A 13,656-nucleotide genomic window follows, 5' to 3' on the forward strand; every position below is an offset into this window, starting at 1 on the left:
ACTGGAAAAGTGTAGGACAAAAGTAGAAGCGAAAAGCCTAAAAAGAAACTACAGCAGATGAACAGTATTTTATAGTCAAGAAATAGGCCCTTCAGTTGAGTCTGTTCATTGAAGTACGATTACAAATGGTCTGAGGGAAAAGGTGTCTGTGAAGAAGACATTCTCAAGGAAGGACAAAAAATTTGTAAAAATTTGAACAAGGTAGGGGGGAAAAGTTGTACAAATTGTCAATCTTTACAGAAGAGGTAAGCAGAGGTACAACAGTGAGTCCCTACAGCCGTCTTTAGAACACAGAGGTGGTTTTGTCAAAATTGATGAAATAATAAATGGGGCAAAGTACTGTATGTACAAATTCTTTAGTTATTTCTTTATGTACTGTATTTCCATGTATGTTTGCATGTTTAGGTAAATCACTGCATCACCACTGTGCTACTATTGTTTCTAACCGATAAAGCTTTTGTATTTATTTATTCATATTTTAAGTCACATTATTAATACTTATTTGGCAACAAAGGGAGTACTATTCAGTATATTTCTGTTGACTAACAACAGACTTCTGGCAGGCATGTGTCATGATGATGAAAGACTGTGTGGTTGCAGAATGGAGAACTATTACTACTCCCAGCTTACAGTTGTGGCCAGACGTTTTCAGACACTGATGATGCACAAGAATTTCAAGGAGATTTTGGCCTCTTAATGATTTCTTTGAATTGTTCTTTTTCAGGGTGGAATGATTGCATAGCATACATCTTTACTGACTTATACTCCCCTATTAATTTTAGTTAAATTTAGTTAAATTGCACCTCAACCACATGCTTTTGGTAGCCATCAACAAGCTTCTGGGATAATTCTTTCTGGATATTTGAATTTAAACGGGTCCGTTTCCTGGCATAGGCCTGACTTTTAAGCAAAGTACACAAATTTTCATTAAGGTTGAGATCTGACATTCCAGTAGTTTACTGTTCATGGCAGGCCTGAGTCTTGGCAGTTACTTTCTTGTTCCTGAGCAACCTAACAAATTTCTTTCATCTGAGGGTAAGAGTTTGAGTGACACATCTGAATAACTTGTATTCATGTAAAATTATTTGAACCAAAGATTTTCAGATCTGCAGTTATTTAGAAATAGCCCCAAGAGACCCTCCCAGCTTGTGTAAACCTATGTTTCTCCTTCTTAAATCTTCAGTGAGTTCTTTGGACTCTTTGTTCTGAGCACTGGTCAATCTAATTAGTGCTGATAAACAAATCCTTTTAATGCTGTTGTAGCCAATCACTGACCCGATGTGACCTCTGTATATTAGTGGATTGCCTTTAATGACACAGAGTTCACTTATTAGCCAAGCCCCTATTCTCAAGAAGATGTGAAGACTTTTTAGAAGATATTCCTAACTGTTAGGCATTTTCTAGTCCTTTGACCAAAGTATTTACAGGACAGACAGTACCAAAGAAAAAAAAGACATAACAGCTGTGAGTGAATAATTTTTGAATGGGAAAATATCTGGGCATTACTACACCTTGATTTGTATTTTTTTTTTCTGGTCATTTAGATTATCAAGAGTTTAATTTGCCCATCACACTTTATTTCAGTATTACCTAGCCATCATTAAGGAAACTGGCTTAAAATGAGGTAATATAACTGGATAAAGTCATCCAAGAATCTCTAGATAGGTACAAGTCTCAAATGACATAAAGAGGACTCATAAGATGCCTGTTTCTTTTTCTTTTTTTGGCCAGTAGGTATTTTCTGTGCTATAAGGGATTGTGTGACTGGCCACCAAAAAACAAGGCTGGCATTGTTCCTCTTTTTTTCTTCATGGGTCTCATTCAGGGAATGATTCAGCGTTTTTCATCATTCTGTCACATGTCACAGAAATATGCACACATGGACTAAAATACTGTGTATCCAGTTTAAAAAAACAAACAAACTCCAAAACACTTAAAAGTATCTTTACTCGATTCAGTTTATGCATCTCAGTAAATAAATGTAAATGTTTAATTGGTGTAAAAATAGATAAAACTGTTTTTCAGGAAAAAAATCTACAGCATTTTACTATAAACTAACACTCCCTGGGTTCATGTACATTTCAGCATTGGACTATTCTATTAACAATGATATGTATTTTTGTGGTTGTCTCATATTACAAGACATCCTTTTGTATCAGATTTGAAAGAAAACTTTGATGTCTCCAGAAACCCAAGTTTAGTTTGGAGGTAGAAATGATGCCACCTTAAGCTGACTCCACCTTCAGTCATCTAAACTGAATAAAGAAGGTAGAATCTCTTTCTCCCTCTCTCTTCCTCTCTCGCTAAAAGCCTTGCACAGGCCTTTGAGCCACAGAGATCCAATGTCACCTTCATCTCAAGAGGGTTGAGCTCACCGACACAGAAGCCCTCCCATCTCACAGCGCACTGAAACAGAATTTTGTTCAGCTCCTTCCTCATCCCCTGCTCCAACTATGTATTCTACCGGTTTGGAGATCCTCGGGATCATTCTGGCTGTGGCTGGCTGGCTGGGAGTAATGGTGACCTGTGGCCTGCCTATGTGGAGAGTGGCTGCCTACATCGGCCAGAACATTGTCATCTCTCAGGTTATCTGGGAAGGATTGTGGATGAACTGTTCTGTACAGAGCACAGGACAGATGCACTGCAAGGTACATGACTCCATGCTGGGGCTTCCAGTTGACCTGCAAGCAGCTCGTGCCTTGGTCATCATCTCTCTGGTTCTTTGCATTGTGGGCATCATTTTGTCAGTGGCTGGTGCCAAGTGCACCAACTGTAGCCGGGATGTGAGCAGTAAACCTCGCCTCATGGTGGCTGCTGGGGTGACATTTGTGGTGGCTGGACTGCTGCTTCTGCTGGCTGTGTCCTGGACAGCTCACGCCATTGTCTTGGGCTTCTATGACCCCATGCTGGAGGAGACAGGGAAGAGGGAGTTTGGTAATGCTCTGTACTTTGGTTGGGCTGCTTCCTGCCTGCTGATTCTAGGGGGAGCCCTGCTCTGCTGCTCCTGCCCTCGCAGATCAACCACGGCACCAAGTGGTGGTGGTTCTGCACCTTCCCGCATTGACTACTCAGCTGTAAAAACCATATCAGTCAATGGATACACCAGAAGAGACTATGTATGACTGTGTGACATGAGGAAATGATGAACTGCATTTATAAATTTGTGGTTAGTAGATGCATGTTTGGTGCTAGCTTCAAATGTTTAAATGACTGATCCGTGTTTCATGTTTTAGTCGTGAACATTTTTTTTAAATGATGTGCATTTTTTTGTTTCTTTTGCAAGTATGAACACATTTTTTTCCCTCAAAAAGCTGAAATCAAGATGTTTCTAACCTTTAGAAATCTTCACACAATGTACTTGGAAGTAAATTCTGACAAGAGGAAGTTTCACAACTTCAGTTTAAAGTAAAACTTTTTTTTCAGTAACTGGTTTGTTATCAACTTTTCTTTATAGTGCACTTTGTGCTGTGCTTTTTATTCCAAAAGGTTTGCTGGTGTGCAGAGGCAGGGACATATACCGGCTATAGAGTTCAGCCATGTTTGACCAAGAAGTGCAGTTCAGGGGCATTCCAGCTTTAGATATTTTATTTCAATGTAGATGGAAGAAACTAACAATAGATGGCTTGTTTCAGAAGAGCACCTTGTGCTCCCTTTCTTTTGTAGCCTGCCCTCCATTTGCAAAGTGAAATTGAGTCGGAGATAACAGTCTCCATCTGCAGGGGATGTAACCTGTGCCGAGTCACAACTGAGCCACAAAGACTCTATTGATCAGCTAGTTTGCAACTAATTGCTGTGCACTTCTGCTTGGCATTGGATTCACAGACTCAAAATATAGTTTGAATGTTTAAAAGGGTATGTCAATTCTTTTTTTCTTTTTTTTAAAAAAGCAAACACTATATAAAAAAGATTTACTATGAAAAAAATTATGCTTAAATAGTACACTTTAACAATATAGACAGAAAAATAGTCGACTTGCTTAATTTAAGGTCAACCAACCCATGTGATTTAATCCGTTCGACAAACAAGAAGAGCTAAAAATCCACAAGAAACACAAATTAGAAAACATTTCATGTGTTCTTAACTTAGGCATTAGATACGAAGTTACATATATTTATTAGTATACAGTAAAGTATATTTACGAGCTTCTAAATATACTAGAAATTCCTTTTCAGTGGCCACAGAGCTGCTTACAAAATGTGTCATTCAGCACAACAGTGCAATCGGGTGCTAGTCAGAAGTGATGGAAAACATATTAGTACAAGCCAGCTCCCATTTCAAAGAAACTGCAGATGCAAGAGAGAAAAAAATGATGTTGTTGTTGGTTAAATGAGGTGTGGACAAAATATGAGTGCATCATTTCCCAGCAGCGAGTGACTCAGGATAAAATGTTAAGGCTTTTTATATTTTTACTGTTCTTATTCTGATGGGCCAAGGCTTGCTCAACAACTTCAAGAAAATATAAATTTCTTGAATAATGTTTGATTTAAGCCCAAGCATTCAAGTGTCTGAAGGCCATGCGTTTGACTGCTGTGGTCCTATGATCATGTCAATAATGTTTATGTTAGTAAAATGGTTTACAAAGTGAAAATGATGCCGTGCAGTTTGTGTTAGTGTGATGAGGAAGCTCTGCTAAATCTTGGAGGCCAGAGTGTAAGTTTTTCTCCACAGCACACTGAAATAAAAGTTGAAATAAATGATGCAATGATTTTCTGAAAAAGGACACTGATAATCCATTCCACCCACCCACAGGACACCTAAACAGACTATTTATGCATTTTCCAACACACTGGCCTATTATATAGTGTTTTCTTCTATTACGAGCACATGTGTGTACTGAGAGAAATACAGATGTTCCTAAAAGAGTTTCACGAAAGTAATATATTCAGTGCACACTGTATTATGTTAGAGGGGTTTTGTGTTGCATTGCAGTTCCACAAGTAGTGTTAGTCAAGAACTTCCCAGAAGGACAGATTAGTCATTTGAACAGATGCAGTGAAGCTGTTTTAGCAGTACATATCAGCACATTACACACCCTAATATGATGACATAATATCTAATAATTTAAGCTTTCTAAATTGAGGCTGCTTGAGTAACTCAGTGTGTGCTTTACACTAAGAGAAAAATAACTCGAACAACATTCTTATCAATCACCTGTCTTAAAAAGACATTTTTTAAATGATATTTCTATAAAAAGCAGAGAAAGAAACCTAGGCCTTGTCTTTTTTGTGGCCAGATGAAAGCGCTTTTTCCAAAACATTTATATCTCTAAACTTTTAAAGTTGAAACATTTTTAGGTGGAATTGTGAAAGCTTTCCATAGAACTTGGGATGATGTTTTTTTTAAATCAAATTTATCAGAGGTATGCAGAGGCTTTCGCATATATACAAATACAACCTTCACATAATCAGAGAACTCCCACTGGTTTCCAGAGAACTTCCCCCCCCATTTGCTTTTCACCACTTCCATCATGTTCGGGGTTCAGTGACTACTGTTTATCCAAATAAGGTGTAATAAAGTACTAAGGCCATTCACAAACCCATTTGTGCAACTTGCATTATTAATAAGCATTTTTAACAAATTTTCTTTCTGATTCATTTGCCACACACTACTACAATGATACTATTGCTGAAGTTGTCCTCTACTTTCAAGCGTTCATCCTTCGATCTTTACCTTTTCTGTTATTCTTTAACTACTGTAGACTTGAGAGAAAAAGCCACTGTTTACTCTCCCCTCACCCAAACAGGTGGGAGAGCTGCTAAGGCCGTGAAAGTTGAATCATTAAGCTGAGTCGGCTGTTTCTGGCAGTACAAATGAGGTGGGGCAGTTAACTATTTGAACTCCTCCAATCAATATCCATGTGACTCCACCTATTTAAAACCATCTGTTCTCGTATCAGCAATAATCTCAATAAATCACTCAGATCTCTTCAGACTACTCTGAGGACATCTGACACTTGACACTTGACAGTGGACACTTCGTATTTACACACAGTGCAGACATGCCTTCAATGGGATTAGAGATTCTTGGAGTGGCCCTGGCTTTCCTTGGATGGATCTTTGCCATTGCGTCTTGCGTCTTGCCCATGTGGAAAGTAACAGCTTTTAGTCAAAGTAATATCATCACTACTGAGATGAGCTGGGAGGGCATCTGGATGGCGTGCCGAATCCAGAGCACGGGTTACGTGGGGTGTAAAAATCATTACTCCATGTTGGATCTAAGTCCTGAGCTTCAGGCCGCGCGTGCCCTTACTATCCTCTCTATTCTTTTGGGAATTGTGGGGCTTCTTGCAGCCTTTGTGGGAGCAAAGTGTACCAACTGTGTGGATGAAAAGGCAACCAAGGCTCAAGTGATGATTGTTGCTGGTGTGAACTTTACCCTGGCATCTCTGAGCCAGATGATACCCGTGTCATGGTTTGCCCACAATATCATGATGGACTTCCAAAATTCAACGGAATTGGGGGAGAAGAAAGACTTCGGTGCAGCTTTGTACCTGGGCTGGGCAGCAGCTGCTTTTCTTCTCATAGGAGGGGCCATCCTCTTGTGCAGCCGGCCCCAGAAGCCTCAGAAAAAGCATGGGCCTCCATCAATGGTATACGCTCAACCTAAGTCCGTCATCCCCAGTGACAGGAAAGACTACGTCTGAAAAAACCATCTGCTCTTTTATCACATCTTTGCCATCATGGTTGAGGAGAAGAGCCATTTCTTAGAAATTGGTATCGCTCTGCTTTCATGTTCAGAAGGAAATTCCATGTTCTGTCTTGGTATATTGTCATGTCCTACATTTTAAGTGCAGACATGTTGCTGTTGGAGCTTAACAACTTTAAAGTTCTATTATTTGCAGTCCGAATTTAGAGAGTTTATTCATTTATATGCCTGAAGTTTAAATTGTGTTGATTACGCATTTTTAAATACACATAAATGCTTTGATTAGAATAAGGTGTCATTGTGTTCTATCTGTATCTATCTATATGCTTTTTTACATCTGTTTCTCTGGAATGTTTTCTTGGTTTACATGTTTTTAATGCCCTTTTTAAACAAACCTCTTGTGATCATTTTGACTGTTGACAATGACTGATTGCTAAGGCTTCAAGATAATCTATTTATCTGTCTATAAAGGATCCTGCGGTTAATGTAAAAAATAATCATTATGACTGTTTTAAGTGATTGCAAAAATTTAAGTTAAAAAGTATAAAGGGCAGGAAAAAAAGAGTGTAAGCAACAAATACATGAAATTAAATGTCAATCAAAATAATCGATGTCAGTGGGTTTTTGTTTTTTTTAAGAAATCCGAGGTGTACGATGATCTTTGGATGAATGTTACTGTCAGATAGGGTATGCAGTGTAAAATAAAATAAATAAAAAATAAGTGAATGTGAATAAGCGAACACCCAAAAGAAGCTTTTTCTTCCTTTTTACTTTTTTGAGAGTGAGCTATCTGGTATATCAACATTTGAGAAAAACCATGCAAAATACACACATTAATAATATTTTATAGCATCAACGAAGTAATGTATGTTTTGACTTTTTCAAAATCTAGTTGCTTCCATCATTGGCTGAGAAGCAGTGCTCTATTACACAGCAGTTATATAAACTAATGGTAATGATATAAAATTAACCAAGTCTCTGTTTGATGGTAGACTGGTCAATTATACTCTACTGTTCATACTAAAATGAGAATGTACTAATTTAGAACAAAAGTAGAATCTGTAAAATGTTCAAGCTTGATATTGTAGGGGTGTAAAGAAGAACAATGTCATTAATTTTGCACACTCAGCCATTCATTAGACAACTCAGAGTCTCTGTCACAGCACTTATTCATCTCCCTGTCTCCCATATGTCTGCAGGCTCTGTGATAACAAGAACCGCTACCTTGTCTTACACACAGTCAACTATCTGAACTCTCACTCCAAACAATGAACCCATTTTACTCCTGGGTTACAGAGTGCTGGGGGATGGGGGCATTCTTAGGGAGACAGTCTTGGACGAAAAGAAATTCAAGGACATTCTACAGACAGATGGATTCATTAAGACTCATAAAGGTTAACAGGACTGCCAGGTGAAAGCCAGCCTCATAACTCTACTCTTTGTATGTGTAAGGATTTAACTTCAACTGAGGTAGTCTGTGCTCTCGTAAAGCTGCAGAGAAGCAAGGGATTTTGCAGTGATTATCAGGAGAGTAACAGTTTGTTTCGGAAGTAGTGAGACCAGAGTTCTTCATTTATCAGGCATTTCAAAAAAAGCAACATGATCTCACAGAGGGAAGGCTGGGCTAAAGATTTATCAGCTTTAAGAGCAGCTGCAAAGTGAAAGGAAAGATTTCACTGGTTTCACAAAATTTCATTATATAAACGTTTTCTGAGAAGGTAAAATTCCATTTATATTCTTTTTTTTAATAAGTTTGCTTGACAACAAAGATCTTTTTTTCTTCCCATACTTTTGTACATTAAACTTACAACACTTTTAGCTGTAAAAGACCTCTTTGTGGTCAGGCCCATTGTGAAGTTGGCCATGTAAGCCGATAGCAGAAAGACTTGAGTGTCCAGGTAATTCCTCCCCTTTTAGTGATGTCAGCTTCATCACAGACTCCTCCCCTGCACCTGACCAGCCTTATAAAATCAGCTCTAGTGAAGTCGAGGTGAAAGATCATCACACACCAATGCGAGGCCTGAAATTAACCATACCTGGCTCTCTTCTCGGCTCTTCTCCTGTATTAGATTTCTTTTCTGGGATCTTACCTCAGGTGTGACATACCTTCAGCAGGAAAAGGAAAAAGGACCCTCAACATGTCTATAGGGCTGGAGTTGATTGGCATTTCCCTCTGCATTTTAGGATGGCTTATTGCCATTGTGTCTTGTGCCCTCCCGATGTGGAGGGTGACAGCCTTCATTGGCAGCAACATTGTGACAGCTCAGATCATCTGGGAGGGCCTGTGGATGACTTGCGTGGTCCAGAGCACTGGACAGATGCAGTGTAAGGTGTATGACTCTATGCTCGCCCTCTCCCAAGATCTTCAAGCTGCTCGAGCTCTCACAGTCATCTCCATCCTGTTAGCAATCCTGGCTTTGCTCATTGCTATTGCTGGGGCCAAGTGCACCAACTGCATTGAAGACGAGGCATCCAAGGCCAAAGTGATGATCATCTCTGGAGTCTTCTTCATTGTATCCGGTGTCATGCAGCTCATTCCTGTCTCCTGGTCTGCGAACACCATAATCAGGGATTTCTACAATCCGTTACTCACTGATGCTCAGCGGAGGGAGCTGGGGGCTGCAATGTATATTGGCTGGGGAGCCGCTGCACTCCTGATTCTGGGCGGTGGACTGCTCTGTTTCTCCTGTCCGCCTCGTGAGACACGATACAACCCTTCACGAATGGCTTATTCTGCCCCACGGTCTGTCGGTGGGCCAGGTTTAGAAAGGAAAGACTATGTATGAACCAAAAAGAAAAAGAAAAAAAAAACAGTACTCAATCTTGAACTTGCTCACCCCATCAAAGTGAGATTGTCTTTAGACGAAGAGCTCATAAAAAATGAGAACTGTTCAATGAAGGATGCATTTGATTTTGCCTGTAATATTAAGTATTTTTGTGATGGACCTTTTGCTTTTCAAGAGACTGAAAAAGGATGAAAGAGACATGTCTGTGCATATCTTAGTACTCCATCTTTTTCAGATTAATATTGTTCATTTTTTGTTACTGTTACATTTTATATGGTACCAACTTCTTTACATGTTTACAAAGAAAGTTTTTTCCCCACAAGCCACCACTGCCACATTCACACTGAAGCATCCCTCTGTAGAAAATTGAATGATTTGGTGTGTTGAATAGCACACAGAGGTAAATACTGTAGAAACAATATCAATAATGACCTGTACCAGCCAAGACAAATGTTAACATGCATTAAATGGAGTTTCTTTTACACTGTGGAAAGGGTGAAAGTCTGCTGAGAGACTGGAGGTTGCAGGACACACAGTGTCCACAGTGTGTACTGAGAATAAAAGAACATGGGTTCTGAGGCAACTTGTCACTGAGCTAATCATGCTGTATTACATGATGAATATGTATTTTTCAATGGCCTTTTTTTCTAAATAAAATGACTTTTTAAGATTTTACCCCTTTCTTTTAAAAAAAATGTTTTCATCAAGAACATAAAAAATGCTTTTGTTAATCTTTTAACAGCATACAGACTCTTACATGAGTCAGTAAACCAGTAACAAAAAAGGAAGGTGTGTGTTCATGAGAGTAACCCTGATATTCAATCCTGAGATATAAATTACCTCCAGCTGGCAGCTTTACCACATACGCTCTAAACAATTAGCCACAGGATCAGTTAACTGGCAGAGGTGAGAATGTGAGCACAAAACAGTGGAGTCATTCCAGGCAAGTTGCATTTCTTTTATTTCTTGTTGCTACACCTGTTTGCAGGTAGTACCCATTAACAACACACACCTTCACTATACGTCACGTAACAGGATGTAAAGAAATATCTTTGGTACAGCAGCTAAGACAAGTTAACTACAGCTAATAGCTTGAATAATTAAATAAAACAACGTCCTTCATGAAGTAAAATCAACTGAAATCAAAATAAATACTACAAAACAAAATAAAAATGCATGTATAACACTAAAACAAAGTAAAATATTTCAAATTTATGAAAGTAAAAACAAGATTTAAAAGTGTTCACCAATTGCAGTAAAACTTTAACTTCTCCTCAATCTTCTACTACCTAGTTTTTCATTTTGTCTCTTTATTTAATAAAAAACATGCAGCAAAGGAGCACATAGTGATCTTAACTCAGAAGCTTAAAAAAACTCCTACCAACTAGAATTTCCATGCAATGACAGACATCCTTTTCAGTGTAGTTTCAAAACGCATGCAAACACATCTGAGGAAGGCAGGAATGTTAAAAATTTATGAATATCTCACAGTAAATATGGAAGAGGTCCCTTGGTGCTGTATCATGTTACTGACTGCTGTCTCTTAGTCCTATCACATTCAACAATGGACAAGGAGCTGCTTGACATCTGGTCACGATCCCTGTAACCACAGGTTAGAGCTCATTTAAATTAAAAGTTCTTTTAAACTAATTGAGATTAACTTTTTGTATAACTGCATTATAATAGATGTGGGCATCCAAACACATCCCTCTCAAATGGCTAAAATATTAAAGTTTCAGACATTTACAAGAAATTTTCTTTAAACTTGAAAGTTTTAAATGAAATAAATATCAAATAAATAAAACAAATGAGCTCTTTTCTCAGACATGTGACAGAGGATCATCATCTAAAGTTGTTTACCACTGAGCACCATTTCCCGTGTGTTGTTCCAGTGACTGGTCTAGGAGCCTCGGGCATGTTTGGCTGCTGTTAATCGGTGATTTACACACAGGTGCACTTTAAACCATTCTAAGATCAGGTACCACACTTTAGCGAATGGAAAGAAGTGAAATGAAATTAATCATTTTCATTTGAAGGAGAATTATTATTGACGAGAAGTATAAAAGGAGTCAAGTATCAGCTTAAAATAATACTTATTACAAAATCAATTCTTTATTTGCTCTGCAAAATATAAAGTCCTACTAAGAGCCCTACTCCCAGCTGGTGAATTAAAACACAGAAACTTTATAAAACTAGTGATTAACTCAAAAAACTAATTCAAAATAATACCATAAATAAACAGTGAAAAACCCAAGGAGTTGGAATTGAGAAGCAAACGGGGACCAACCAACCCCAGAGTTCCTGAGGGTATAATAAAACTGTATCTAATCAAATACCTAAAGCTGGATGAGTGGGGGAAAAGAAGAAAGGGCAGTCTGTGAGTGTTTCTGGTCATGCTCTGCTGGCTCTAGCCAAACTCTGGTCACATGACCGAAACTGGGGAATGTGAAGGACAGTGAGGTTGCCTGGCACCTGGAGGCAGAAAAGGAAAACAGCCCCCTTCCCTGATAATTACACAGACTCACTGTGTCCACTCACTGTGAACAGAAACTCACCAAGATTCCTACCAGTAACAGCAAGAAATGCAAATCCAAAGCACAACAGATCCACATATAAATGATAAAACAATGAGGATAACAAAGTTAGTGAACCGACAAAAGAAATTCTGTTAATCTTCAAGAAACATTTCCTACCTAAATTTAACACTTTTTTATCAGCTAAATTTATTATTAACAATATGGCCAGGATGAGAAAGTTGCCAAAATCTTACTTTGCAGAAACAAGAGCAGGAATGGAAAAAAGGAGAGCAAAGCCACTAAATGTTTCCAGTACTGGAAGTAAACTTTACAAGTTTTAAATCAAATGTACTGTGGCTCCACTGGGCATAGCAGAAAGAGGACATTATCAAAGGCAGATCACGTGTGTGTCTGCAAAAGGAAAAACAAACACAGGACCTGGTGTTAGCAATCACTGAAGTTTCCGTTTAATGGATCAATGCTCAGCACAAAAACCTTGGCTGCAGTATTCTCAGGAGCGTCTAAGGCTACGTCCACACATACAAAACTAAGTTTTTCGGGTTTTGTTCTTAAAAAAATCCAGTGTAAATGTGCAGTTTTGAAAAAATATTGCTAAAGAACGCTAAAAACAAAATGTGTGCCGATCAGAAGTCTAGAAGTCTGGGAGGGAAAGACTGAACAGGGTTTTGTACCCTCACAAAACCTTAAGTACTTTTGAAAAGTTTTCCTGGAAAAGCAGTTAATTTTGTGTTACTTTTGTGTTACTTTTAAAGTGTCTTCAACATTTCAAATGTTAATGTTAATTAATGTTAATAACTAAAGACAGTATTTTGGTTGGTGTAGACTCACAACTTAGGAATGAACAAAATGCATACAGCATACATAAATTTAAAAAAAAGTAAAAAGTAAATTTATTCAAATTTTCTCCAGAACTGGAAACCCACATTGTATAACAGGGAAAATCCTGGAAGATAACATCATGCCATCAGTGAGCCAGCTGACTCTTGGGTTTTGACAGAACTGCCAACAGGAAAATGACCCCAAATAAATCCCAAAGTTTCACACTTTGTTTAAGTTGAGGGAAATCCTATTCATATAATTTAACAAAGATATTTGAACCACTCTTGTGTAAGTTGAAGTAAAGCTAGCAGAATGCAGAATCGGGTTTGAATAACTTTGTGTCTGCACATTCATGTGGCACTTTTTTGATGCTATCAGATCTATCTAAAGTTCAAGAATAGTGTCATAATTGTCTTGCTGTGTTATGATTGCACTGTGTGGAGTTTAGAGTGTTTATTTTGGGACCTATAGCAGAATCCAGGATATCAAAATAAAACCATAAACCAAGCCTTAAATGCTGGTAAGTTCAAGGAGTAAAAAAGAGAGTCCAAAAGTTACAAGGAGCAAATCCAATCCAAAATGACAGAAACCACTAGGAACATAGACAACACAGAGCTAGAGCACATACAGCTATGAGGACAACTCAACATTTAACAAAAAAAGACAGCGACAATATATACATTAGAGGTATTGATGGAAGTGGAAATAGGTGGGGAACTCAGCTGCAGACAATTAACATAACAAGACAGAGTCGACTCAACACAAGACAAAAGGGATCAAAATTACCAAGGTAAAACCTGTTTCCTCATTCAAACCACTGAATGAGGAAAAAAGCTTAACTTGACACAAAGGGACACTGAAAGACAAAG

At 38.3% G+C, this 13,656-nt stretch overlaps 3 protein-coding genes across 3 annotated transcripts; all 3 read left to right on the plus strand.

Moving 5' to 3' along the window:
• Window positions 1-2,182: 2,182 nt before the first annotated feature.
• On the plus strand, window positions 2,183-4,588 carry LOC120737025 (claudin-4). The gene has a single exon (XM_040037463.1). It carries the CDS (start codon window positions 2,454-2,456, stop codon window positions 3,120-3,122), a length of 669 nt encoding a protein of 222 aa, XP_039893397.1. The 5' UTR covers window positions 2,183-2,453; the 3' UTR covers window positions 3,123-4,588.
• Window positions 4,589-5,892: 1,304 nt separating this feature from the next.
• Window positions 5,893-7,485, plus strand: LOC120737023 (claudin-4-like). The gene has a single exon (XM_040037445.1). The coding sequence runs from the start codon at window positions 5,999-6,001 to the stop codon at window positions 6,641-6,643; it is 645 nt and encodes a 214-aa protein (XP_039893379.1). The 5' UTR covers window positions 5,893-5,998; the 3' UTR covers window positions 6,644-7,485.
• Window positions 7,486-8,623: 1,138 nt separating this feature from the next.
• On the plus strand, window positions 8,624-10,587 carry LOC120737270 (claudin-3-like). The gene has a single exon (XM_040037879.1). It carries the CDS (start codon window positions 8,784-8,786, stop codon window positions 9,429-9,431), a length of 648 nt encoding a protein of 215 aa, XP_039893813.1. The 5' UTR covers window positions 8,624-8,783; the 3' UTR covers window positions 9,432-10,587.
• The last annotated feature ends 3,069 nt before the right edge of the window (window positions 10,588-13,656 follow it).

Source organism: Simochromis diagramma, unplaced genomic scaffold (assembly GCF_900408965.1).
Source record: "Simochromis diagramma unplaced genomic scaffold, fSimDia1.1 OVJJ01000463.1, whole genome shotgun sequence".
Lineage (NCBI taxonomy): Eukaryota > Metazoa > Chordata > Actinopteri > Cichliformes > Cichlidae > Simochromis > Simochromis diagramma.